The 27,706-nt window shown below is 53.8% G+C and overlaps 2 protein-coding genes across 5 annotated transcripts in view; one reads left to right on the plus strand and one right to left on the minus strand.

Annotated features, from left to right (window-relative positions):
• Positions 1–27,706, minus strand: part of Slc5a10 (solute carrier family 5 member 10) — a 48,201-nt gene that overhangs the window by 10,645 nt on the left and 9,850 nt on the right. For 2 of the 4 annotated variants that reach the window (XM_031351437.1, XM_031351440.1), the window contains 4 exons: positions 26,108–26,213; positions 25,787–25,867; positions 24,353–24,558; positions 20,711–20,846 (listed from right to left, as the gene is read on the minus strand). In XM_031351437.1, the coding sequence (XP_031207297.1) occupies positions 20,711–20,846; positions 24,353–24,558; positions 25,787–25,867; positions 26,108–26,213 (529 nt within the window). Of the gene's footprint in view, positions 1–4,202; positions 4,212–7,686; positions 7,712–20,696; positions 20,847–24,352; positions 24,559–25,786; positions 25,868–26,107; positions 26,214–27,706 lie in introns of all 4 variants that reach the window. The other 2 variants (XM_031351438.1, XM_031351439.1) reach the window with 2 other exon arrangements.
• On the plus strand, positions 488–26,470 carry Fam83g (family with sequence similarity 83 member G). The gene is made up of 5 exons (XM_031351436.1): positions 488–1,471; positions 11,792–11,959; positions 18,130–18,254; positions 18,921–20,184; positions 23,923–26,470. The coding sequence occupies exons 1-5, from the start codon at positions 947–949 to the stop codon at positions 24,283–24,285; spliced, it is 2,445 nt and encodes an 814-aa protein (XP_031207296.1). The 5' UTR covers positions 488–946; the 3' UTR covers positions 24,286–26,470.

Here is a 27,706-nt window from a genome sequence, read left to right on the forward strand (position 1 = left end):
TTTGCTAACTTGCACCTGACATCCTGCCCTCAGATAGGGACCCAACGCTCTTCATAACTGGGGAACAGCCAAGAGCTGGGTCTGAGCACAGTTTGGTCCTCTTCACCCTTTCCTGCCGCAGGGCTCAGGTATGTGAGGTGCACCAGTTTATGATAGATGGGATCCCAGCAAGGAGCTGGGCTCAGGCCTAATCTGTATCTGGTCATGCACATGGAGAGCAAGCTTGTGGAAGCAGCTGGAGGTGGAGCCAGGCCTCGGCCCATGACGCAACCTTCCGTCTACAACTGGACAGCTGAGCATCCCACCTGCAAGACAGAACTAGACTACAGATGGCCCAGGATCGCCAGCAGGACTGGGGGCGGAGGGAGGCTCCCATGAAGCTTGAGGCAGCAAATTGTCAAGCCTTGCGCCGTCTGAGGGAGATGAATCAGCTTCCGGCCCCGCCCCCGTGCCGCACGTGACCACAGGTGAAGGTGGAGGGGTGGGCGGGGTCGCCCTTAGTCACCGGCCGCCCAGCCCGCTGCTACCACCAACGCCTGTGGTTCCCCGGGTCGTCCGGTCTGCACGGGCGCCACCTGCTCGGTAAGCAAATCCCTCCTCCGGGTTTGCGAGCCCCACTTGGGCTTGCGTCCCGGCTCTTACTCCTGACTGGGGCGAGGTTCCCTGTGAGCCCCAGCTTACTTCCAGGACTCGGGGAACCTCAGGCGGATCCCAAGACGCAAAGGAGAACGGCCGCCCTGGACGGCTCCGGCTCCCTCACCACGCCCCGCCCCGCCCACATTACCACACCACGCCCCTTTCTTTCGCCACGCCCCCGCCCGCCCGCCCTCTGACCCGGACCGCGGTCTTCTGCTGATTCCCTCCGGTGCGGTTCTCAGAGGCGCCGAGGCCCCGGAGCCTGAGAGCGCGGTGCCCGTCGGGCCGCGTTCGCACAGCGAGGGCCGCCATGGCCTTCTCCCAGGTGCAGTGTCTGGACGACAACCACGTGAACTGGCGTTCCAGCGAGTCGAAGCCGGAGTTCTTCTACAGCGAGGAGCAGAGGCTGGCCCTGGAGGCCCTGGTGGCGCGGGGTCGCGACGCCTTCTACGAGGTGCTGAAGCGCGAGAACATTCGCGACTTTCTTTCGGAGCTGGAACTTTCGCGTATCGTGGAGGCCATCGAGGTGTACGACCCGGGCTCGGAGGACCCGCGGGTCTCAGGCCGCCGCCCCGAACTCCAGGACAATGGGGGTGCGGATGCCAGCGAAGATACCAGTGCGGCGGGCGGGCCCCCAGCCACGGCCGAGCCGCTGCCCTCACTGGAGTACTGGCCCCAGAAGTCGGACCGCTCCATCCCGCAGCTGGACCTGGGCTGGCCCGACACCATTGCCTACCGAGGTGTGACCCGGGCCAGCGTCTACATGCAGCCACCCATCGACGGGCAGCCGCACATCAAGGAGGTGGTGCGCAAGATGGTCAGCCAGGCGCAGAAGGTGAGGCGCCGCGGCGAGACCCCAATCACCCAGCACGCATGGGGACAGAGACAGCCCCAGGACCTCTGACTGGCCTCTCGGTTGCCTCCTGCGATCAGCAGCTTAATGTCCACCACTTCTAGCAGGTGGCACTGGGCTTCCAGGCTCCATGGGCTTCCGTGCCGTCCTGGAGTGTTTCTGAGCTCCTCAGATGCAATGCATGAGCCGTGTGGGAGGAATCCGGGGCTTTCTCTCACTCACTCTCCCTTGGCTCATCTCAGATCCACTAGCAGATAAAAGCTTGCACACATACATGAGCTGGCTGGCAGGGGTCTAGAGGAAAGACGTGGAGGCTGGTCTGGAGCCCCGAGAAAATCTGCCTGCTTCTTAGCTGTGCTGTGTGGCTGGTGGTGTTTCTCCAAGCTCTTCTTTCAGTGCTACAGTAGCTGCAGCTGTCCATGCCAGAGTGTCTGGATGAGCCCGGTGTTACCTGTTGAAGGTTTTCACCAGTGGAGGAGGTGAGGGTCTATTACTTAGGTTGTGGTTTGCCATCGAGCAGCTGGAGGAGGTGAGGGTCTATTACTTAGGTTGTGGTTTGCCATCGAGCAGCTTTTCAGGCCTAGCGTGGATCCACTTAGCTGACAACCATTGACAGGTGTGTACAGTGCCCTGGCTTGGGGTGACTGCTCCACACTGACACACTGACACACATTTTTTGTTTTGTTTTGTTTTTGAGATAGAGTTTCTCTGTGTAGCCCTGGCTGTCCTGGAATTCACTCTGTAGACCAGGTTTGCCTCGAACTCAGAAATCCTCCTGCCTCTGCCTCCCAAGTGCTGGGATTAAAAGGCGTGCGCCACTACTGCCCGGCAACACACATCTTGAGAAGCAATATGCACTGCTCGCACAGACAACCAAGCCATAACTGGGTGGCCATGACTGTGAGCAGAGGTGTGCCTGATTTGATAGGCAGGGTAGCCCAGCAAGCTGTGATATATCTGGAGCAGGTCTGTCTTCAGGTGGTAGTGAGAGTGTTCCTAGCTGGGTCTGACCCCTTCACCGTCCAGGTCCAGAATGAGGCAGTCAGTGTACGAGGCCACATATCTACCCTGGGGACTGATCTGGCTGACCTGGCCTGGGGAGCGCTTGAGCAGAGAGACCAAAAGTGGGTCATCAGCTGAGGTGGCTCAGCTTTCCGACAGAGTGGAGGCTCTGTCCACGGGGCCACTAGCTGAGGGTGGCTAGTCTGTAGGTGCAAACTGCATCTCTAGCCATTGTGATGGTAGGGTATTGGGTGGCAGGAAGGAGGAAGGACTGAATAATCTTCTGGACACCTGAGAATAGTTGGGAATCTGTTGCCCCTAAAAGGGCCTGGGGTGAGTGCCACTGTGGCAGAGCCCAGTCCCTTGAGAAGAGGGAGAAAGACTCTGAATGGGGCCCAACCTGCTGTGCCAGCGCTCTTACAGCAGGAAGGAGGCAGCATCCACTTTCCAGCTTGACCTGGGAGCAGCTACAGGCTCTAATCTTCTGCAGACAGAATGACATAGGGCCAGCCAGTGATAGGGACAGATAGGGGTGCCTGGGGCCAAGTTGTACCCTTCGGGCTTCCTGTCCACATCCTTATGCCCACAGCTGAGATGTATCCACTCCCTGCAGACCCAGAGCTTCATTTGCACCCAATTCCACTCCTCCAAGGTTATTAATGGCACCTGTCTACAGTGACAGAAAGACATTGATCTTAGTGTGAGCCCCATCTGTCTGTGTGGCACCACAGTGGTCGAGTTCCTACTGCCTATCACATAGAGGCATTACCCTCTGCTTCCTATACCCAGAGCCTGTTCCCCACAGCAGGGAGTCCATAGGAGCCTCAATTGACAGATTTCTGTAAATGGAAACCCTCCATTTACAGAGATCAAGTGTTTGTTCACACACACCCCCCACTGTGCTGTCTTGGGCCAGGCCCCTCCCCTGTGGACCTGTGTGAGTCCTTGTTCCCCGATCTTTGTCTTATGGCCCACACATTACGTGGGAAGGCTGTAATAACAGCTTCAGTGGAGTATGAGCACTTTATAATCTCAGGTAGTGTTATCTGCCTCTTTTTTTCACATGGAGAAACTTGAGACCAGACTCATTAGTTGTCTCTACCCAAGGTCACTTAGGCCTGTTGCACTCTGGGACCTACCCAGGAGTATGTACCTGGTAGCAGGGCAGTGACAAGCAGGACCTGGGAGGAGCAGCTGACTTAGGTGGCCCTAAGGAGTCTTCACCTCCTTGAGGCTGCTTCCCAGCCTCCTGGGGCAGGCCCTGACGCCAGTGGATGCTGACAGAGCGCTTTGCCCGCCCTCTCCTTGCTCCTCCCTGCAGGTGTGCTTCTGTCTTGTCTCTCACCATGAGTCACCTCTTGCCCCCCTCGCCCACCTCTCCTTTTCACCCTATGCAAGTGTTAGGGGAACCCCAGCCTCCAAGGGTTGGGATGGGGGTTTTGCTGACTAGCCTTTTCGTATGGGGGCTTCTGCAGCATGGCTGCTGGCACTGAGTCACTCTCCCAGTAGTCAGCACAACTGACAGACCCTGAGGCAAGGAAATGACACAGCACACACTCAGCTCACGCCACCTCAGCCACCCCTGGTGGCCGTGTTCCTGTCAGAATTATTCTGCTGCATCCTCCCTTCCCTGAAGACTGGAAGGGTCTGACTAGAAAGAGACAGGAATGTGAGAATAGGCCCTGGTGCTGCCTCCACTGTAGGATTGGACCAGTCCTGGCTCCTCCCTAGGCCGGACCATTCGGTACAGGCGTTGAGGTCTGGGAAGGATCCCCTTGGTCCTGCCACCTGCTGCCTAGATCCTAGATTCACCTGGACAGGGAACAATGGGGTCCCGTCATACTCTCTTGGTTGTGTGACCCTAAGCGTATGCTGTCTGTACTGCTGGCCAATCTTAGTGAGCTCCCCTCTGAGGCAGCCCCTGTCTGTCCTCTCCCAACCCTCCCCCAACCTTAGGCTGGGAGGAACCTCCCCTGGGCTCCAGCTGCATACCAGAGGCCTGTAGCATCACGCCTGGGAGGGATGAGAGCAAGTGTGGCCTCCAGAGGGTGAGGCTGGGTGGGGTTGGACCTCAGTCAGAGGATCTTCCAGCAGATCCCAGTGCCCACCCTGACAAGGACTAACCCCTTACCAGTCCCAGGGGCATCATGTGTCATACTTTCCCCCAAGTTACTGTGGAGGACACAGAAGGAAGCTGAGGTGTCAGGTGCTGGCCCTGATCTAGGTCCAAATTTATGTCTTCCAGCCAGGGCTTATAAATGGAGACCGAGAGAAGTTATGTTTCTTACCCAGGGCCACACAGCAAGAAGAAAGAGGAGCCAAGTTTCATGATACCCGATTGACCCCACATCTTTCTTGTCAAATCCCTGCCTTCACATTCTGGAGTCCGGGCCTGTCACTTGGCTCCTGGAGAATAAAAGCAGCTTAATGAGGCATTTATTAAATACCAACTATATGCCAAGTGCTGAACAGGCACTTTACCTGCTCTGTGTAATCCTTGCTACAGCTCCATAAAGTAGGTGTTGCCTCCATTGTCCGCAGAAGGAATCCAAGGTTTGGTGGGGCTCAGAGAGGGTGACCAACTTGCCCAAAGCCTCAGAGCTGAGAATTGGAGGATCTGGGCCGTAGGCTCTGTGTAACCACATCCTGTAGTGGATCCATTAGGGCTTGCTTAGCTCAGGCAGTGAAAGCATGTCCAGGCTCTTGGTCCCTAGACATTGGGCTGCCAGAGGTGGTGGAAAGCTGGTCATGCTGGGCCTGGAATGAGGAGCCACTGCTATGCCCAGTCCCTCTGGGGACCATGCCCCTCACCACTGCAGGATAGCCACACACCACATTGTGAAGGTTCAGTCATTACTGCCCTGCATGCCTTCACAGTATTGTAAGGGCATGTATGCTATCTAGTGGTGGTGTTGCTGTCCAAGCCTGTGAGCACAGTGACATCTGCAGACAACATCTAGCAGTATATGCCTCAGGATATGTCCTTTTTATTTGGAGGCACATGACTGTACCAAAATAGCCCCCAACACAAGCTCCTGTGGGCCAGGAGCTGCCTTCTGCCTGCTGGGGCAGCTCCTGCTTTGGGCCAGGCTGCACCTGTCAGGGTGGGAGCCATCAGATAGCATAATCCCAGGTGTTGGCTCCAGACTTCTCCAAGGCTCCCCACCCCATGGCAAGCGCCTGCATCTTAATGGCGATGTGCCCTGCCTGGAAGAAGTCCTTTTGCTGTTCCAGGAGAGGACCCTGCCACCTGCTCGTATCATAGATGAGATCAAAGCATAGATTAGGACGGAGCTTTGGGTCTTTGGTGTGGCCTGGACTACATTCTGCGGAGCTCTTGGTTGTGGTAGTTTGGAAAGTTACCCCGAAGCCAAAGGTATCCTTTGGGCTGAGAGAAGCCCTAGATTGCTTGCCACTTGGCTGCTTAGGGTTCATGGCTGACACCCACTGGACAAAACCCCCAGACAGGCTGATAACTTCCAGGGCACACTCCATGTGGGGTGTGGGAAGGACCAGCTTTAGTGTCCGGCAGACTCAGGTCCAAGCCCAGTTCTGTCCTGTCTCCGGCAACACCTGAGAGTTCCTCACTGCTGCACTGGGCCGACCTCAGTAAGACACATACCTGCTTGTCAAAGTCCAGGTGAGATTTAAATGACCATAAGAGAGCATGAGTTGTCCCTCAGCGTGTTATGTGGTCTCATGGTATGTGGTGCCAGGCTGCGTCCAGTCAATACCAGGTCTCTTCCCTCACCTTCTCCATCTTTATAGTCACCAAGAGCCACACAGGACAGTCCTGTCACTGTCACCAACACTCTCCATGACTACCACACTATTTTCAGCTTCACCGAGCCCTAGGAAGGGAGAGAAGGTTGTCTTCCTGGGGTGCAGGGAGTCTCAGAACGGCACTCACACCCCTTGGGCTCTTTTCAGGGCCTGTGGAGTGGCCAGCATGGCTTCTTGTCTGTGACTTGCTGACTGAAGTGGGCTTTAATGAGGCTTCTGTCTAATAGATAGTATGGCCCCAAGCAGCAGCTGAGTTTCAGAGTGGAAAAAGAGATCCACCCTATCTTCATACCACCATAGCAAATAGAGGAACTGGGTCTTGGAGTGAGAAAGTGACCCAGGAAGGCAGGGCAGGGTTGGACAGGTTGAGGCCGGTCTGTTTCAGGATAAGGTGGGCTCTGGAAGATGGTGGCATGGAGTCAGAGGTAGGACAGATACATGATCCTGACAATGGCAGAAGTGTGGCCCTGGACTGTGACTATGTCTTTGGGAAGTGTGACACTCTGGTATCTGACGTGTGAATGTTGGTGGCCTGCTATTCTGTGTGTGGCTTGGATCAGACCCCTTCATCCTAAGAAGTAGGATTCCCTGCCCCGCTGCTAGAACACAAGTAGGCAGGACAGTCATTCCGTCTCCATTTTATGCCTTGAGTGAGAGGGGGAAGTGTTGGGTCCCACCATGGGGTTGGCTGCAGTTCCCTAGCCTCAGTTTCTTCACACGGGGTAACTGCTGCTGTGCACAGCCTATCAGGAATGAATTCTTTCATCTTTGGTTTTGAAAGTGATCTTCCCTCACCACCTACTTCTAGGTGGACAGTATGTTTTCCCGTAGTGCTTAAAAGATGTTGCTCACTGTCTCTTCTCTCACTGACTCTGGTGAGATGTCAGCTTGGCTCAATTCCTCCATATGCAGTGGTCTTTTCCTTCCAGCTATTCTTTTTTTCTTTTCTTTTTCTTTTTCTTTCTTTCTTTTTTTTTTTTTTTTTTTTTTTTTTTTTTGGTTTTTCGAGACAGGGTTTCTCTGTGTAGCCCTGGTTGTCCTGGAACTCACTCTATAGATCAGGCTGGCCTCGAACTCAGAAACCTGCCTGCCTCTGCCTCCCAAGTGCTGGGATTAAAGGCGTGTGTCACCACTGCACTGCCCGACTTCTTTTTGACCTTCCAGCTATTCTTAAGAGTCTAATGGGTCGAGTGATTCGGTTCTATGTGCTTTAGCTTCCCATCTCTTCTGTGTGTGTCATTGAGTCTGTGGACTTCCATTCTTATCAAGTGAAGAAGTAAAGTTTAGCTGTCATTTAGTCGTGTATGTTTCTAATCTCTCGCTGAGACGACAGCTTCCCCCTGTTAGATTTCTTGAAGCGTACCACGGATGCTGATGGCTTGCTGTGTCTCTTCAGTCTCCTTCTATGTGACATTTGGATACTTGATGCTGCCTTGCCTTCAATTTACTCTTCTTAAGCAGGGTCATGCTGTAGCCCAGGCTATCCTCAGACTCACAGAGCTCTGTCTGCCTCTGCCTCTTGAATGCTTGAATTGAAGGGGTGAGCCACCTTGTCCTGCCCCTTCGGTGAGTCTCATTTTCCTATTTCTTTGTACAGTAATTCTCTATTAAGTATAGAAATGGTGAGCTTTGTGTTGTAGGCTGCTGCTGTATATTTGTTCTTTTAAATATTTTAGAGCTTTGTTGTAGAATGCAGTGAAATTTCTTGGAAACAAACATTTTGAGGGGTAAGGTGTAGGCTGTGCACGGAACCCAGGTCTTCTGCATGCCAGACAAGCCTCTCTCTGTCACTGCTGTACCAGGCCAGCTGAACACGGTGCAGTCTTGCTCTTAACCCTTGTTAGGAAGGAGCAGAATAGGCTATAGGATAGGAGCAGCCCACTGGCCACACCAAACCCTCCACCCCCAGCTTCACCACTTCTGGAATACAGATGCATTTCCTGCCATCATGCCACTGTCTGCCACATGGACAGTTCCAGGGATTTGGGAGAGGGAGCAGGCTGTTTACAGAAGTCTGTCTAAACTTGGTCCAGGTTTCCTTGCCCACTTACCTAGGCAGTTCCCTTTGCAGACTGTCTACAGGCCTCATGTGTCATAGCTAGGAAGACATGAGCCTCTCATAGTCCTATATGAGGACCACATATTGCTTTAGCTGTCCCTTTGGGGACTTCTCCCAGCCTTACATGTTTGTTTCCATGAGTGAGCTACCCAGTTGCCAGCTGATTGCTGGAGGGGCCCTAAACAGCTCTCCAAAAATGGGCAGAACCAGCAGTGACCTTGGAGACAGCCTGGATGGAAGTCTTAAGACAGGATTTTGGCAGGGGGTTGGGGGGAGAAGAAACCATTGGGGTCAGAATTCTCAGGAGAGGTACGTCAGAGGCTGGGCCAGTACCCCAGTAGTTTTCAACTATATTCAGATCAGCTGGCTGCCTCACCCATCTGTCCTCTCTGGCACTTGTGGGTAAACCTGTCCATCCACTGTCCCATGAGGACGCTTTGCTCTAAGTGAAGTTTGGAGGCACAAGGGGCCTAGAAGAAGCTACTGTGGGTGTTGGGAACTGTGGGCTGGTATCAGCACCTGGCAAGGCTGGAGACTACGGCCTCTCGAGGAGCAACTACCAAACTGTCCTTTCACAGACTCTATAGACATGGCAGGATGCTCCAGCTAGCTTATATAGGCCCCACTGGACTGTGAGCAGAGCTCTAGGATGCATAAAAGCAGGTGGTTCAGCAAGGACATCAACCACCTCATTTCATAGATGTGGAAAGTGAGGGGCCTAAGATGGAAGGTGGCTAGTACCAGGCCTTGAACACTACAGGAGTTCCAGGTCCATACCCCCTGTCTCACTGATAGATGAAATTCCCTGAGAACTGTGAAGTCACAATACCATCCTTTGATGAGCTCTCAGGGTCACAAATGAGCCAGGCCATCCAAACAGGGAAATAATTAGTTGGTTGTGCTTCCAGGTCCTCTCTTGTGCTGATTGCAGCATTTGTGAGGATCTAGGGGTAACGGCATTGATGTTAGTAATTGTGAACCCTAGACATCCCAGGCTGGGGCGCGTGAGCAAGGCAGGGGCAGGCCTGTTTCAGCCTCTGTCACTGACTGCCTCCACATTCCTATCTACAAAGCCAATATAACCTAACATCTCAGGAGCTCTCAAGGAACCTTTGTGACCCAACCATGGATAGGCCAAGACATGAGACTACTGGGCAGTGGTGGGAAACCTCCCAGCATTACCTCACATACCAAAGCACTGTGCGCACCACCACTTCCAGCGTCATCTCAGACTCTAGGAGCACCCGGCAGCTCTCCCCTCCAATATTAGCTGATAGCTGTTTAATCTTTCTTTCACCATCCTAGGGACAGAGTCCAACGCCCAAAGAGTCAGCCATGGGACCCTGTCAGGGATCCACCTTGGGGCATGGGTCCTAACAAGTCCACCTTGGCAGCCTGTGACTTCTGGACCAGGTCCCTGTCCTGCTGGGGCACATCTCAATCTGCCATGGTGCAGTTGGAACCAGCTGTGACGGGTCTGGGGTGCAATGGGCTAGAGAGCCTCCAGGGATCGGTGTGCCAGCCGGGTCAGGCTTCTTTCCAAGGTAGTACATGAAGCTGTTTGCCTGCTTAGGAGTGACCTAACCAAGGGGACATTGTGGGATCCCAGGTAAGGAGATCCCTGGAACATCTCTGCCCAGCTCCCCTCCCCCACACTACCACGCAGAGTCTGTCAGTCCGCCAAGGTCATCAGGAGCCCCCCTGCCTGCAGGCTTTCCCAGCAGTCCCTGGCTGTTGCTGAGCCTATGCTGGGCAGGATGCTCTTAGGTCCTCCTCCATCACACCTCGCGCTATCACATCTCGCGCTCTCACTTTGCAATGGAAAGCACTTCCTCATCTAGTACTGACATTGTGCTCTAGCTTGCCCCTGTTGTATCAGCCCTGTCCTACTCTACCACCAGATAGCCCCCAGGAGATGGTAAGTAGCTGTCCTCTGAAGACTGGGATCCCTAGGGCTCAGCCTCCTTACCACCTTAATTCTGAGCAGATTAGCACCACCAGGCCCTGAAGACCATAGGGTCAAAGGAGGACCAGACAACAGCCCCACACAGCTGGGAATGGGGAGTATTCATTCACTGTGCTTCAACTTGCCTCATGACTTCATCGGCCTCAGTTTGTCCAGCTATGCTGGGATCTCATTTTGTTGTTTGTGAGAGGTTGGAGTCAGGCATCAGAGACAAGGCTGCCTGGGAAGAAGGCAGCATGTGGGGATCTCTGAGGGCACCCTTGGATTGGGGTCCTTGATGTGCACTGCCTCAGTATGCTTGCTTCTCATGAATGGAGTCTTGTTTTGCTGATGAAAAAACAAGAGCCTAGAGTTATTTAAGGGTTTATCTTAGGTTCACACAGCAAGTTCACTGCAGGACAGGCCTAGAGCCTCCTGCTTAGGAGTTTGGACTTTTGTGCCAAATGAGCAGCAGGCATCAGCAGGGGCCAGAGGCTTGGGAGGAGCCCAGATGGGCCTGTAGGGGCTAGCCTAGTGAGCTCACTTCAGGCATGTAGACATGTCCCCAGAAGGCTCCAGGTAGCCTCTTGTTACTTTATGTATACAGATCTCACTGAAGGACGATGCTGAGCTACACTCATGAGCTCAGCTCTGTGGTACTCCACTGTCACAGTTCTCCAGAGACTTGTGGAACCTCTCGCTGTAAAGCTCCACACTGTCTGCTAGTGTGAGGGGAGGGGGAGTGTAAGGAGCTGTCACCTGAGTTGGGAACACCCCTACTCTGTCACTACATTCTACTGGGGGCTGGGTCCACACCGTGAGTCCTACCCTCCCCCCCCCCCCCCCCCCCCCCCGCTTGGTGGGGAACTGAGACAGCTGGTTCTCTGAGCGGGCTAGGTGTGGATAGATAGACTTTGACCTCCAGAGCCCCACCCTTGGGTTCAGGAGAGTGGAAGTTACCTGTAGTGGACATAGGTGCTGGCAAGTGACAAATGGAGCACATGCTGATGTGGGTGCTGTCTAATTCAGAATGTCATCCTGCTGTAGTCTACAGCAGCCCAGGACTAAAGCAAGGTATTGGGTTGGTAGCTATGCCATCTGCTGGCCTCTATCCCTATTGTGGCCACTTCTGGTTTGTCTCAGCATCTCCGGGACAGCATGCATAGCTGTTCTTGAATCTGACCCAGGAGGCTACCAATGCAGGTTCCTGGGCTGAGCCCCTGGCTGTGTTCAGAGCCACACTGGACCTTCCTGGTGATAGTACTGGTCTGTGAGTCTTAACCTGGTTGAGGAAGGAAGCCCTGAGGACCAGCTGAACATGTGGAACTGTGACATAGACCTTGCCCCTGATCTCGGTTCACCTGCACCCTCCTGACATGTCTGCATTCCTCCCCACACCTTCCACCTTGAGGACTACTGGAGCTAGATTTTTTCATAGGCTTGTGGCTTGGGAGGAGCAAGGGTGCTGTCTTCATTGCTGTGCTGGTAAATCACTGTCTTTTTCTGTTCCCAGGTGATAGCTGTGGTCATGGACATGTTCACTGACGTGGACATCTTCAAGGACCTGCTGGACGCTGGCTTCAAGAGGAAGGTGGCTGTGTACATCATTGTGGATGAGAGTAATGTCAAGTATTTCCTGCACATGTGTGAGCGGGCCCGCATGCACTTGGGGCACCTCAAGGTGAGCTGTCATCCCTTGCTTGGGCAGCTGGAGGGCAGGTAGTCATTTAGTCAGTCAACAAACATCACCTTGCAGACAGTGTCTTATACCAAACAGAGTTAAATCATCCTGGAGCTTTCTGCCAGGTGGTCACACAACTTGAATGCCCTGAGGGATAAGATATTTACTACCTCCAACAGGCAGATAAGATAAACATGGATCTAGTGCTTTCAACCAGGTGCCAGCGTGCCTGCCAGATACTGTGTTATCCATGCTACATAGGTTTCCTGTCTGCCTGCATACCTCTGGTGACAGGTGTGTGCTCACTGCCTCCACAAGCAAAGCTCTGTCTGTCTCAGGAAGTCCTTCACTGGGCTAAGCCCCAGTTTATCTCATCAGTTTTGCTGGCTGGCTTTAGGATCTGGCTCAGACACAGGAGACAGCCTCATGCCTAGGTCAGGGTTGAAGTGGCCTGGAGATTCCTAAGCAGAGTGAGGTAGATCTTCAGAGAAAGAAGGCACAGTGGGATGGAGATGGAGAAGAGGAAGCCAATGCCTGCTTCCTCGCCTTTGCTTTGCTGTGTCTGAAGTCTTGTTGCCTACCACTCTGGGCTCCAAGATTTCATTGGTCTGATGGCTAGGCAAATCCACCGGGGTGACGAGGCTCTTCCACTAAGGTCATACAGCTAAGTACATATAGCACATGTCTCCGAGTACAGAGGAGTCTGCAGAACCAGCTGGTGTCTCACAGCATGTGACTACTCAAGCCATTTTCCATAGTTTAACTTATTAAAATTCCTGACAACCCGAGTGGCACAGATCTGTCCCCAAGGATCTGTCATTCCTATTTTGCAGATGAAACAATAGAAGCAGGTGCTGGTGTCACTGCCAATAAACTAGAGATGAGGGCCAAGTGCCCCAGGCTGGAGTCCTGTGATTAGAACACAGATTCCAGATGGTCAGCACACAAGGCTGGTGACAGTGGCAGGGCTTGGAACCTGTAATTTGTCAGCATTTGTCAAGGCCCCTGCGGAGCCTTTCAAGTAGGTGTGAGATCTCTGCTGTGCTACCAGTCTCTAATTTCAGGGACTTCTTCATGTGGTCTCCAGGTAGGTTGACCCTAAGCCTCACACCTGCCTGGCATGTAATTAGCACCTGGAAATGGCTTTGGGGTGGTAGACAGCTCATGCCAGAAAGAGCCATTGTGTACAAGTTCAAAAAAGATGACTTGAGACTTGGCTGCTCTGTGGACCAGTGGCATCTCCAGGAGCTGTAGGAAGGTCTCCACTCCATGCATTTGCCACACACTGATGGTGCTTAACACGTTTGTCACTCAACACATTACCCTCTTAAGAGAAGCAGACAAGAGCTGGCACCTCTAGGTGCCAAGAGGCATCCTCGCCCAGGTTGGCTGCTTGGAGGGAGGCCCTGGCCCAGAGTGTCTGAGGGCCTTTTCACTAGAGACTTCTTAGTGTGTCCTCAGTCTGGGGCTGTCTGGACCTCAGGGCTTGGGAAGCAGTAGGACTTGACTCTCTGCCCATGGCTTCATGGGGGTGTCCAAGCCAAGACACTTGGAGCTGTTCAGACTAGGCTCTCACAAAAAGATAAGTAAGAAATTGGCGTGACAAGGAGGGCACACACCCTTCTTTCAGAATTCTCTGGTGCTGCCCACATGGGCTCCCTACCCACTGCCCACTGTGGGACTTGGCTCCTAGAGTTGCTTGTGGGTGACAATTCAGGATAGCAAGGCTGAGAAGGTGTGCAGCTGACAGCCTGGTGTTAAGACAGGGGTTATAGGAGGCTTGCCCCACCCCACTATTAGCCTTCAACTGTCTCAGGACCGTGGGCAGGAGGGCAGCTCTCTGGATTCAGTAGCCTGTCCAGTCCCACCCTATTGCCTTCCTTTCTGGGAAGGTGACCATATCTAAAAGATATGATCCTAGGAACCAGACACTTTCGTGGGCAAGAAGTGACCCCAGCTTAATTCTCATCTATACCAGCCTCACTGTAGCCCTAAGCAAGTGGTTAGAGGCTCTTGTGAGCACAGCCCGGCCAGGTGTCACTGTGGAGAGCCTGTCTTCCTGGCCAACGTCCCTGCCGTAGGCTGGCTGGGTCTGGACCTGCTTCAGTGTTTCAGGATCACTTCCTGTGCTGGTAAACCATGGGCTGCTCTCAACTACCCACTGCCCTGTCCCAACCCTGTTCCAACCTGCCCCAGAACTTGTAGGCCCAAGATATGGATAGCTGTGGCAGGGTCACATCTGTGACAATGGGGTATCATACACCAGACATCAAGTGCCCTGCCATCAACACCATAGGTATTTATTGGCTCTGGGCCTCCATTGTTCATGTGAGAAATGGGCCCATCTCCATGCCTTCTCTCTGGCAGGGCTATTTTTTTTTAAATTTACTTATATTTATTTTGTGTACATTGGTGTTTTGCCAGTGGGTATGTCTGTATGAGGGTCTCAGGTCCCCTGGAACTGGAGTTACAGATAGTTATGAGCAACCATGTAGGCTCTAGGAATTGAACCTCTGGGTCCTCTGGAAGAGCAATCAGTGCTCTTAACTACTGAGCCATCTCTCCAGCCCCTGGCAGGGCTATTGTGCTGTGGTGGGCATGAGGGAGTCAGAGGTTCCTTTGAGCCTATGTGGTTAGCAACAATGCTTCCAACACACCCAGCTCTCATCTAAGTGCCAGGTGGCTTTCAGTAGAAGCCATCCTTTCTTGCCAGCAGTTATGTTAGTACCAGGACTGACCCTGTTCCCAGTCCCCACATAAAGGGGACTGGCATTCATTTCCTCTTCCAATATGTGGGCCCCAGCTGCTTCGGGGGCTACCATCTACTGGCCTTGAAGGCTGTAAGGAAATGAATCTCCTGCATTATAAATGGCCAGTAGGCCTTGAAAAGAGTCCCTAGCCTTTTGACCTTATCCCTTCCCAGGGTCATAGGGCCAGGGCAATGACAAGGTCTTATATTGAGGTGACCCTACTGCTAAGAGATACCCATGAGCCAGTAGGAGCCTCATGTGAAAGACCTATCAATGTGAAAAGCTCCTTGGCCTGGGTAGGCAAACTGGAAAAACCACCAGCCACTTGAGCTGACTACATAGCCAGCAAGCAAGGGAACACCAGCCATCCGACCTCCGTGGGAAGGCACATGGTGGGATACCTGACTGGGCCCAAAGACCAAAGCTGTGTCCTGCCAGGCCCTAGCTGGGGTTATTAAGGAGCGTAGATGGGAAGGGGGGCGCTAGACCCCAGCCCCGTCCCTTCCTGAGTAAACTCATGTCTATGGTTAGACTAAGGCCACTGATGGGTAAGGATATATGCCAGTGTCTTGTATCTGGGGGCAAAGAGGCTCACCTCACTGGGCCAGTCATGAATCAGGGTACTATTGGCATCAAGTAGGTAGAGATGGGGCTGTTATTAAGTATCCTAGTGTCAGTGCAGCCCAGCAGTGACCTAGCCCACCATGTCAGTCATCCTGGGGAAAGGGCCTGGAGGAGTAACACTAAGGCTTAGAGCTGGGTAAGTCCCACTGAATATCATGTCTGTTCATGAGTCAGGGTGACAGGTGCAGAGTGAGCTACTGCTCTGCCTCCCACCTCAGCTCATCTCCTTGCACTTCCTGTGGTCCAGGCATGGCTGACTGATAGATACTTTTACCCTGCTCAGGTCAGAAGTGTCATCTGCTTCATCACACTGAGAGACAAAAACTTGTCACCTCCCTTGCTGGCCACCAGGTGTGGCTAGCAGTTCTGCCTTCCCTGAGCAGTCCAGGCTCTCCTAGATGTGCTACAAAGTTTGTATCCTGGTGTGTCCCCAGTGAGAGCTCAATCCCTTGTAGGTGTCCCAGGTAGACAGGCACATGCTACAGTGCAGAAGCTGAGGTATGGAGAGGCTCGGCCAGGATTTGGTACCATGTCTGAGTCACCAGAATGTCCAGGTTAGCCTGGTGGAGACCAGCACAGTGTACCCCAGCCCTGTGTCCACCACAAGCACTTTGGGCCAGAGCAGATTGACTCACCTCCAACTCCGCTGTGCCTCATGGGGTCTAAAAGAGTCTAAGGACCCTCCACCAGCCTGCCCATCCCCAACTAGGGGCACCCCAGGACCTGAGACAATGCAGCTTTGTGGGATCCTCCACCTCTGCTCACGCGAGCCCAGACACCTGAGACATTACCTCATCTGGGCCAGGCCCATGGGGCGAGGCTACCAGGAACCAGGAGGCAGAGGGTGGGGGGCCTGATGCAAGCCCCTGCCTGCTGCCCAGCCCCAGTGGTGAATGAGCCGATGGCTTCAGTGCCAAGCCCCATTCTGCAGACAGGGAAACTAAAGCCTAGAGAGGGCCAGGGTCTTGTTTAAGTATCACACAGTAGGTTACAGGCCTGCCTCTCACATGGCTGAGTTACCCTGAGATGAAAGTTATGGCTTTCGGAGCCCTTCATAACAACAAAAGTTTGGGGTAAGTAGACAGACACCAGCGGATGAAGTATACAGGCTAGTTGCCTAGTTGAAGAGCATGGCCCCAGAACACAGTATTGGATGGTAAGACCACAGGACGCCACAGAACTGGGTTGTGGTTGGCACAGGTGACAGAGAAAGCCTCTAAGATCTTTGTTCCAACCTCTGGTCCCTGAGCGTGCAGTGTGTTAGGTACAAAGTCACGGGTGCTAATTGTCCTGGGCCCTGGCCAGCTTCCTGCTGAGCTGGCTGTGGGCAGGCCTGTGGACAGGCGGGGCCTGAGTGAGCTTGGCCCTGGAAACAGCTTATCTGCCTTCTAGGACGGGCTCAACAACTAGACAATTAATTGTTCACCCCACAGCTGGGTGGACATCATGTGGGGACCCACCCAGAGCCACCCCTGTCAGCTTCTGTGGATAGTACTCAGGGCCTCCAGTGGAGTCTGGGAATAAGAAGCCCTGAATAGGAGACTCCAGTGGGTAGCATGCTCACTCAGGCCACCTCCCTGTATGCACCAGCTTCCCTGTTCTCTGCTTCCTGTATGCCCATTCATGTATTCAGCCTCCTTCCATGTTGGTACTGTTTTTGACATACAGGTCTAGCGTGTTCTCTCTCGAGCCCTCCATGGCTCCTGCTGCCTACAGACAAAGTAAGCGGGGCCTCTTTCATTAGAGTCAGGCCCAGCAGTGCAGCCAGCCTGCTCCTCCGCTGCCCAGCCTCTGCATCCCTCCCTTGAGGCGCTTGCTTGCCCTCCTACCTTGCCCCACGTCATCCTTTCCTGGGAGCCTCCCAGCCCCTACCTTCATTCACTCCTCTGCTTCTGGGCATTCTAGGTTGTTGTTTTGACTCACTGCCTCTCTGCCACCTCCACAGTAGCACCCTTGTCATTGCCATCTTTGTCTGTCACTGGGGGCCTCAGCAGGGGTCAGTGAACAAATGAGGACGTGGGCAGTTAGTAACCTGGAACCACTGAGTGGGAGAGAGAGCAGACAGGCAGGTCACGGCTCAGTCTGATAAAGACTGTGTCACCAGCCAGTGTCTGAATCCAGAGCTCCCTCCATGTGAACCTCATGTAAGTAGACCAGTCTGGAAGCTCTGCTGAGCCTTAAGCCAGCTGCACTCTAGGTCCCTACCTATTGTTCTTTGGGAGCCTCAGCTGTCCCTTTATGCTTAGATTCAGTCAGACTTCCCTTGCCCCTGCGTCCCCTGTACTCAGCAATGGGTCCTGTAGCACCCAAGCTCTGGATGGTTTTGGAGGCACTGTACTGAAGAGAAAGGCCAGTAGTTTGTGGCCCTACTTTCTCTTTGAACCTCTGCACTCTTCTGGGCTCAGAGGGCTTTGCCCTGATGGCTCTAAGCCAGGCTGTGTGGTAGAAACTGAAGTTGACCATTTATGAGACCGTCCCTGGAGCCAGACCATGCCCCATCTCCAGAAAAAGAGTTTTCTTTCAGTATTTTCAAGGGAGCCTGCACAGCAGGGTGAGTGATGCGGGATGCAAGAGTGGGGAGAGGCCTATGCTCAGTCATCCTGGAAGACCCAGGCTCCATCCCCCTTGCGTGGCCCCACAGTCAAGATACACTACCACTCCCCTTCTCCACCTTGCACCTCACTCCCGGTCCTCAATCCCTACAAACTGCCTGCTGGCTCTGGACAGTACGCTGCCCCTGCCTGTGAAGTCAGTGCCTGTAGTTGTCTAATTCTGCCTCCCTGTCTCCCAACACAGAATCTCAGGGTACGCAGCAGCGGGGGAACCGAGTTCTTCACACGATCAGCCACCAAGTTCAAGGGTGTCCTGGCCCAGAAGTTCATGTTTGTGGATGGAGATCGGGCTGTGTGTGGCTCCTACAGGTGATTCTCCTCTGCAGCTTGGGGAGGAGTTGCCTCTGGTTTGCAGCTGGTTTCTGCCCTTAATCCCTGCATGTGACACGCTGGTTATTCCAGTTCACTGCTCCCAAAACTGCTGAGCTGTGTGCAGGACTGGGTCCACCCACCGTCTGTGGAGGCAGGCAGGGAAGCCTTCTGTCCAAGCAGGCTGTTGTTCTATCCCACACAACCACTGGCCCAGGGGTAGGGTGGGCTAGGTTACGGTGAATTCGCTCAAGTCCTCCACAAAGTCACTCTAAGAGCCTTCTCCAGGTCCAGAGCCAGCTTTGCACCATCACAAGGCAGGGCAGATTTGCCATAGTCACTCTTGGGTTGATGACAGCAAAGACACCAGTGACATCTACTGTTTTGGGTCGTTCCTGGTACCCGAGGCTGCAAGGGCATCTCCATGCTGCCTTCATGAGTCCAGAAGAGCCCCAGGGGTTTGCTGGGGAAAAGCTAGACATAGGCTCCCAGACTCGGGTTTGACCCTGTCCCAACCCATGCCACCTAGGGCCCAGTGACCAGTCTGGCAAACGCTAGCTAGAGTATGCACTGTTGATGCCCACTGCCTTGGGCCAGGGGCACTCACTAAGTCAGGGAGGTACATGTGCTCTGTACCTGACCACCTATCCTGCCTTTATATTGTAGCTTCACGTGGTCAGCTGCAAGGACCGATCGGAATGTGATCTCTGTGCTGTCTGGTCAGGTAGTAGAGATGTTTGATCGGCAGTTCCAGGAACTGTACCTTATGTCCCAGAGTGTCAGCCTCAAGGATATCCCCATGGAGAAGGAGCCAGAGCCAGAGCCCATTGTGCTCCCATCTGTGGTGCCCCTGGTACCCACAGGCACCATGGCCAAGAAGCTTGTCAACCCCAAGTATGCACTTGTCAAGGCCAAGAGTGTGGATGAGATTGCCAAGACTTCCTCTGACAAACAGGAGGTTACAAGACCCCCTGGGCTACGGGGCCCTGCAGTGGCTGAGCGCCCAGGGGATCTCTCTGAGCTGCTACCACCTGTCCACCCAGGGCTGCTCAACCTGGAGAGGGCCAACATGTTTGAGTACTTGCCCACGTGGGTGGAGCCGGATCCAGAGCCTGGCAGTGACATCCTGGGCTACATCAACATCATTGATCCCAACATCTGGAACCCTCAGCCCAACCAGATGAACCGCATCAAGATCCGTGACACGGCCCATGCCAGCACCCAGCACCAGCTATGGAAGCAGAGCCAGGGAGCCCGTCCCTGCCCAGAACCCTGCCCTCCCCCAGCACCCAGGGACTCCCAGGATGTGGTCCCAACTGAGAATGGCTTCCTCCAGGGGAACCCTGAACCACAGGCTCCTGTGCCTAAGCCCCGGACAGTCCCTGTGGCAAGTGTACTTGCCCAGGATGGTAGTGATATTGGCTGGGCCCTGGACACCCCAGAAAAGGAGACACCCCCAAATGGGATGGACCCCAGGCTACCAAGCACAACCAGCGAAAGCGAGGTCCCACAACAGCAGCAGTCATCTGTGACGCAGGATGACCCTGATGGCCCGGAGACAGGACTCCCCAATGGGCTATATGATGATGAGGAGGATGATGATGATGACTATGTGACCCTCAGTGACCAGGACAGCCTCTCAGGCAGCTCTGGCCCTGGCCCTGGCCACCGGCGACCCTCAGTGGCCTCATCTATGTCAGACGAGTACTTTGAGGTGAAGGAGCGATCAGTGCCTCTTCAGAGGCGCCACTCAGAGCAGATGGCCAATGGACCAGGCCACCCACCCCGACGACAGCTGAGTGCCCCTCATGTAACCAGAGGAACCTTTGGTGGTCCTCTGAATGGCCCCCTGTGGGCCCAGGGTCGGAGCAGAGAAGATGTAGATGCATCAAGGATACAGGCACAACGCCCTGTGGACAGGCAGGCTCAGGTGGGTCTGCTCCCTCATCCCCAGGTGTTCTACAGTTACCCCAAGAGCCCAAATGCCCATGTCCTGGGACATAGTATCCTTGGCTCCAGTGATACCCCTTGTCACAGACAGGTGATGACTGGAGAAGAGTGGAACTATGCAGGGCCATGTGGCTGGCCATTAGTAGGTGGGAACTCTTAGTACTAGAGGCTCCAAAACAACCTTAAAAACATATTTCCACATATTCCCAGCTCCCACATACCCAGAGTTACAGGGTCGGATGCATCCTACCAGGTGGAAGGGACAGACCCTAGTTTGCAGACAAGGCTTAATGGCTGCCACAGATATTGAGTCCCCCTTGTCTGGATTCTATGCTGAGCCACCTCCCTGTGGATCCCTTTGTGCTCCTAAGGGACACAAAGAGTCCCTTTCTCTTCCATGTTGGGCAAGAGCAAATCCCTCCTTTGTCACGGTGGCTTTTGTTGACTAAGTCCTTAAAGCCTTGGGTGTCCTGCCACTGCAGGCATGGCCACAGAGCCCATCCTACCTGGGAACAGTACTCGGCTGATCATGCCTGGCATGATCATCAGGCCCATGGGAAGCATCTTCAGGTAGCTGGCTAGAATGGAGCCTGCCTTGGCATGGTTCAGGTTCCGGGCAGACAGGGACCGCTGCACAATAACCTGGGGTATGGGAGAAAAGAGATGAAGATCCCCAGCCTTGGGGATACCTGTATCAGCATCTCCTTTATGGGCCTCATGAAGCGACACAAGGTCGATGCAGTGTTATCCCTAGCCCACCTAAGATGCCCAGCCAGCATGGCAACACAGCTGATACCCCACGAGTGCTCACCCTCTGCTACACGTATCCCAAGGAAGCAGGCTCCTAGTCCATGCAACAGGGAAGCATGGATTCCCTGGTGTGTGTCAGAGCCCCCCACCCCTACCTCCTAGACCCTCCTAAACACAGACATTCCCATAAATCCTGGGAGCAGAAGTTATACTGACTCTGTGTGACAGGCAGAGCCCTAAACCCTAGGCTTCTTGAACTTCTGTAGTAGTGAGGGTTGCTAGATGCTGCCTGAGAGCACTGTCTCCTCTAAGGACCTTAGGTAGATCCTGATGGCCTCAGTTTCCAAATCTGCAGGATGGGGATAGGTACATGAATAGGACATTTGAGTCCCCTCTCAGATCTGATATTTGACTCTGCTGCTGGTTTGAACTTTTTCCTTCTGGCTTTAAGACAGGGTCTTACTCTAAAGCCCAGGATGTCTTGGAACTATATAGTCTGTACTGGCCTTGAACTCACAACAGTCCCTCTGCCTCAGTCTCCAGGATGTCTTGGAATGTAACTACATAGTCTGTGCTGGCCTTGAACTCACAACAGTCCCTCTGCCTCAGTCTCCCAAATGGGATTTAAGGTATAGGTCACCACATTTGGATTTGATTCTGGAGAAAGTGAGAGGTTGGGGTGTATCTGTGATACATTTTGCTTCACAAGGCTTCCCAGCAGCCTTGTGGGGCCAGCACTTGCAGAATCTCTGGGTCACTGGTTAGAGCAGATGTTCTGATGGCATGGCTTCTTCACTGGGTTATACAAGTGTAACTCTGAAATGTGTTTTTCCTGTGCTACTCTGTTCACTGTCAACACCTGACTCACAGGTAGGAAGTAGCTGTTCTGTTCGCTTCCGTCACATGTGGCTGCTAACACTGACCCTGAGCAGCTGCTGTTGTGGGCCCTGGGACAGATGCTGTTGTACCAGGTATCTCAGAGTAGGAGTGAAATGAGAACAGTACAGGGTATCCCCCCGCCTCCGACTCCCCAGCTTGCTCGTCCTCTGTGTTCTCCCATCCCTGGCTTGGCCATTTCACCTTTTAGGGCTGCGTCCCCTGATCTGAGTGAACATGGGTCACCACCACCCAACCAAATGTGGCTGGCAGCTTTGGTATGCGAGCTGCTGGGCCTGGCTCCACAGGGCCCTGGGTTGCCATACACTTGCTGAAGTTATTAGCTGGTTTTATAGTCATGGCTGTGTTGGAGGATGCTGCTGACCAACAGGAAGACAGCTCACCTCTTGTCACACATATCAGCTGGGCACAGAAATCAGGAGCCTCCTGTGCTTATAGGACCCTAAGAGGCCTACTATGTGCCCTCCTGCTCTATACCCAGGGGCAGTGAGGCCTGGGAGGGGTGACAGAGCCCCTCCAAGGCTTCATTTCTTATTGTCCTCTTTTTATCTTCCCCCTTTCTTTTTCTTTTTTTAAAGACAGGGTCTCACTCTGTCACCCTGGCTGACCTGGAACTCTTTGTAGAGCAGACTAGCTTTGAACTCACAGGGATCTGCCTGCCTCAGTCTCCCAAGTGCTGGGGATTAAAGGTGTATGCCACCATGTCCAGCCTGCTATTGGCTTTCTGATGACAAAATGGGCAGCACTGTGGGTGGACCTGTAGCTATGGAAAGGCATGTAGTTCAGCATGTAGAAGAGAGTCCAGTCAGACCCTCAGGTGCCAGTGAGAGTCATCTGGAGCCCAGCATCTGGTTTTAATACCAAGACCTGGCATCCTGTAGCAAACTGGGCCCAAGGTGAGGCTAGGGAGTCAGGGCTGGTGCTGTAGCCACCTAGGGGCAGCGGGTACCATCCTCTGTATTCCTGGTTGACCTTTTCTAAGCCTCTATCCTCCTTATCTGCACTCCTTCAGCCAAGAGGGCAGGATAGATGCTGACTCATCGGCCTTCATGGGAAATGCTTCCGAATGGCATTCTACCCAGAGATGTGGGGCTAGGCTGGGCCTGCCCAGTGGGAGGAAGCAAGAGGAAGCAGGGATTAGGGGCTCATTTAATCTCCTAGCAGGCCCTCCAAGACTGCCTTTCACCCTCCTAGGTTGGCCACAGTCCTCAAAGGAAAAGGGTTGAGCCTGCTACAAGGTACCTAAAAGGCCTGGGCAGGCGGTAAAGGCCAGATGGGAGCCTCAGGCATCTGGGCTCCCAAAGGAGAGCAGCTCTGCCTGAGAGCAACAGGTTGCCAAGTGGAAATGAAGGCTCAGCCTCCCAGTGCCTCTGTCACCTCCCCAGCTCATATCGAGTCCCACTTTTGGAAATCCATTTGAAATGTTTTTCCATTTGATACACATCAGGTCTGTCTCTGGGCCTTGATGTTCAGCCCGTGAGTAGAGCTGGCCCTGCTGGACTCAAAAGGAAGCAGGTGTGTGTGTGCATAAGACACTCTATAAACTGTCACAGTCCTCACTAGCTGCTAGCCATGGCCTGGTTGGCTTATCCTATGATGGGCTTAGTGTGACTGGGGCTCTAGTCACCAGTGATCAGCAGTTGGACCTATGTCCATCACAGTGGACCTATGCTCCACTTCTCCAGGGCCACCCACATGCTGGGCACACATTGACCCCTTATGCCCAAAGAAGGGAAGTGGGTGTCTAAGGTCATCTGAAGGTTCATGATGAGGACAGGTCAGAATGACTTCAGTCCTCATCAGACGTCCAGGCTCAGATGGAGACACTGCCACCAACAACCCACTCTGGTCCCCCAGTCATATCTAACCCTGTTTGCAGATGGATGAAATGGGGTACAAACCACAAAAGGAAGAACCAGTCCATATTACAGGTGAGGAGACTGAGGCACTGAGTGGTTAAACCCTCTGATGAGTGTTAGCAGCAACCCAGGCTCTGTCTGGTTATGCAGCAAGAGTCCTGTTAACCTTCTCACCATGCCATCCAGGACCTCACTCTCCTTTTCCTCTCCAGGGCCAGCATTTCCACCGACATGGAAGCACTACCTCAAGGACCCCAGGGCCTCCCCGTTACCGGCCTGCTGCTGATGGTACCCAGAGCTCTTCCAAGAAAGCAAGCCCAGCCACAGCAGGCCCCCACTACTGGCAGCCCAAGGGTAGCCCAACACCCAGAATGCTACCAGATCCTGGGAGCCCAAGGCCAACCCGAAGCACTCGCCTCCGAGCAGAGCTCAGGACCACTGAGGAACATCCCAGTCCCTTCGGAATCCCATACTCCAAATTGTCTCAATCGAAGCACCTAAAGGCCAGGGCAGGTGGCAGCCAGTGGGCCCTATCTGACTTTAAGCGCAGGGCCCGAGACCACAAGGAACCCTAGCAGCCAAGATGGACCCAACCACACCCCAGAGGGCAGCAGGTGTGGGGTGGGCAGTGTTGGCGCTCACCTGGTCAGTGCACCAGTACCAGGTGGCCATGATGGTCAGACCAAAGGTCATCCCAGTCCATGGGAGATCTCCTGTGGAAGGGTCCCGGAACATATGCATGGCGTCTGCTCGAGGCAGGTGGCAGGTGGTGTTGGGGATGGTCCTGGAGGGGATGGCCTGGGCGTATGCCGCCTCCAGCTGCTCATAACCGCCAATCTGGTTGAAAGCTGGAGGATTGGGCAGAGTGGGTTGGTTTTGGGTGGCCCTGACTCCCAGGATCCTCCTATCATCTCATGCTCAAACTGGAACCCCTACCTCACCTTTTCTGCTCCAGGAAGGGTTGAGGTTTAAAAAAAAGAAAAAAGGTGAAATAGAGTATTTTATTTGTATTTAAAATAACTATTAAATGAGCGTTTTGCACATGGGCCCACAGTGTCCTGTTGGCCAGCAGGATTCATGGCTAGCGTCTGGAAGCCTGCTGGCCTCGGGTATGGGGTTTTCTGCCAGTCTTTGGACTGGCCCTTCAAGGAGGTGGAAGTGGTTTTCTGTGTTTGAGTCATCAAGTACTGAAGCCATGACCTGTACTTCTGAAGGCTGTGACTTCACTAGAACTAAGACACTGCTGGCATTGTGGCCCCATCCTTCCAAGACACAGGGAAGGAAGGCAGAGGCTCCTCAGAGCCTCATGGCAGGCCTAGCAGGTAGGGCTCAGGCCAGGGGTCTTTCCTCTGAGTCTGGAACGTGTCCTATCTACCTCAGGGTTGGGTAGTGCAAGGCCAAGCTTGACCTGGCTGTGTCTGTATCATTGCCCTCTCATCTGGCCTGTATCTCACCATCAGCCCTGGAGACATAGGGGTTGTTACCTAGGGAGGAGTACACCTGGTGTAGGGCATCTGGCATCTTCCCAGGCCCCCTTTCCCAGCAGGGTATGGAGCCAGGAGCCTAGGTAGGCTAGGGTCTGTTTCACCAGGAATCCCTGAGGAGGTCCAGAGGCAGCCTCTGTCCCAGGGTCCCAGAGCCTGAGCTGAGGCTTCACCTTTAAAGCCACCTAACTTGAGACCTACCTTGCTCCTCCCTCCCCTCCTGTTTCCCTCCCAGGGCATGAGAAGAACTCCCTTGTCTGTTTCTAAACTAGTGTTACCTGTCCAGCATTCCTCCCTCCCTGCAGGCTTTTGTCTGGCAGGAGACAGCAACACCTCCTAGGACTCTGTACACGATTTTAAGCACTGGAGGAAACACCTCAGCAGTTTTGTGGTCTGCTAATTGTGTGCTGCACAGCTGCCTACTGTGGGGCCTGCCCAGCCCGGAGGGAGACTAGTCAGTGCCTCCCCACTGCGCCCCTGTAGGCAGGGAGCAGCCCATCAGCCTACAATGGGGCAGGTCAACTGTGGCTTAACCTTTAGAGCTCTTCAAGGTGCAGGGACAGCCCACCCATGCCCAGCCCCCAGACCTCACCTTTGACTGCCAGAACGACAGCACCCACCACCATAATGATTGTCTGCAGGGCATCCGTGTATATCACAGTGGCCAGGCCCCCTGCAAGAAACAGGAACGCTTGCTGGAGTAAGCGACCCATGAGAGTCTGACCTCATCACCAGAGTTGCTGTTGGAGCCTCTGCCCTTCAGATGAGTGAGCTGCACCAGAGTACCTGAGCGGTTAGCCAGGCCTCAGATCCCCACCTGACCACCTGTGGACTGGTCATTATTAGGCTCCCTGTGCCACTCAGTTTCTCCTGCACAAATCCCTGGCTCCCTGTGGGTCCTCAGGAGCCATACCTGCAATGGTGTACAGGGCCGTAATGGTGAGCGTGAGGATGGTGGACAGGTAGAAGTTCCAGCCCAGGCAGATGTGGACAAACAGAGCTCCTGCATACAGGTCGATCTGGGAAAAGCAGAGTTGGGCAGAAGTCAGACGGTACAGTGAGGTACAGGCCTCAGAGTCAGGGTGCTGTACTCACTCACATTGTGACTTGGCCTGGGTGTGGGTGTTCCAGGAAAAAGAAACAGAGACCCCTCTCCCAGCTGTTCACTACCTGGTGTGGTGGTTGAGGATGGGCGAGAGCTGGCTGTGTGCCATGTTCAGATGTATGGTGGATGTAACTGTCACAATAAAATTCCAAGTGGCCAGTGCCCATCAGAGAGCAGTGTTGTCATTGAATTTGGCCTTTACCTGGGGGTATATGAAAGAGCTCTGTCCCCTCAGTTCCATAAGGGACTGTGACAGGGACTCATCTAAGAGAAACTCCAGAGACTCATAGAGACTACATGCCTATCTCCCCCTCACACTTCTCCCTGCTGGCTCCTTCCTTCACCTAACCATCTGGAAATTCTAACCTGGTCTTTCTGCTTTCATATGGCCCCTGGCTTTGAGCGTGTGTAGTGGGGACCAGAGTGGTACAGGTAAAAGTGGAGAGGTCAGTGGTCAGCTTGAGCAGAAATGTTGAAGAGAAAGGACTCATCAAGACCCTACATAATATGATTGAAGAGGGTGAGATTCTTGGGGGTGGGAGAGAAGAGACTTCACAAAGCCAGATATCTATACTTGGAGTCGCCAGGTGAGACTTGGCCAGGAGAAAGAGTGGATATATCAGATCACTGGAGAGCCAGCTATTCCAAAAGTCCCCTTCCTGGCTGTTGTCCAGCCATTCACTTCCAGCGTTGTGCCACCTCTATCCCTCAGCTCCTAGTCCCCTGGACCTCGAGCTGTCTGCTCTCTATTTCCCATCTCCTAGGCTCCCCGTTGTGACCCACAACATCATGCCTCGTCCTTGTTATCCTCCCTGCCTTCCATGGAAACAGCTGAAAGGGATTGGCACAGAGGTGTGGGGTAGGGCCCTGCTCATCATCAGTAGAGGAGAAACTCTGCTGTCCCAAGGGAGACCCAGAGAGCTGGTAAGGCCTGCCTGAACACCCACTGCCTAGCCTAAGCTTCATCCTTGTACTAATAGCTACGGGGACCTAGGTCTGTCCTATGTGGCCCCTTCTTGTATCTTTAGAGTAGGTCACTTCCCTCCTGGGCCATCATGGTCCTTATCTGTTAAGCAGGGCACTGGTGGATATAAGCTGGGATAAGTGGAACAAACTTCCAGTAGCCAGCCAGAAGCACCCAGCCTTTCATCCCTGCAGCACCCCCAACCTGTCACCCATTAGCTTGGCGTTAAAGGTCCAGAAGGTGGGGGGTCCTCCCTGGGACTTACTATCTTTTGTGCCGACTTTCCTTAGTGGTCTGGGGGGGAGCCACAGAGTCTAACCTAATTCCCTAAAATATAGGTGGAGAGAGAGAGAGAGAGAGGCTAAGAGAGTGGTGGAATTTGCCCATCACAGCAAAACTCAGAGACGCAGCCCAAAGGACAGTACTGGACATCTGTGTCCTGA

Source organism: Mastomys coucha, unplaced genomic scaffold (genome assembly GCF_008632895.1).
Source record: "Mastomys coucha isolate ucsf_1 unplaced genomic scaffold, UCSF_Mcou_1 pScaffold5, whole genome shotgun sequence".
Taxonomy (NCBI): Eukaryota; Metazoa; Chordata; class Mammalia; order Rodentia; family Muridae; genus Mastomys; species Mastomys coucha.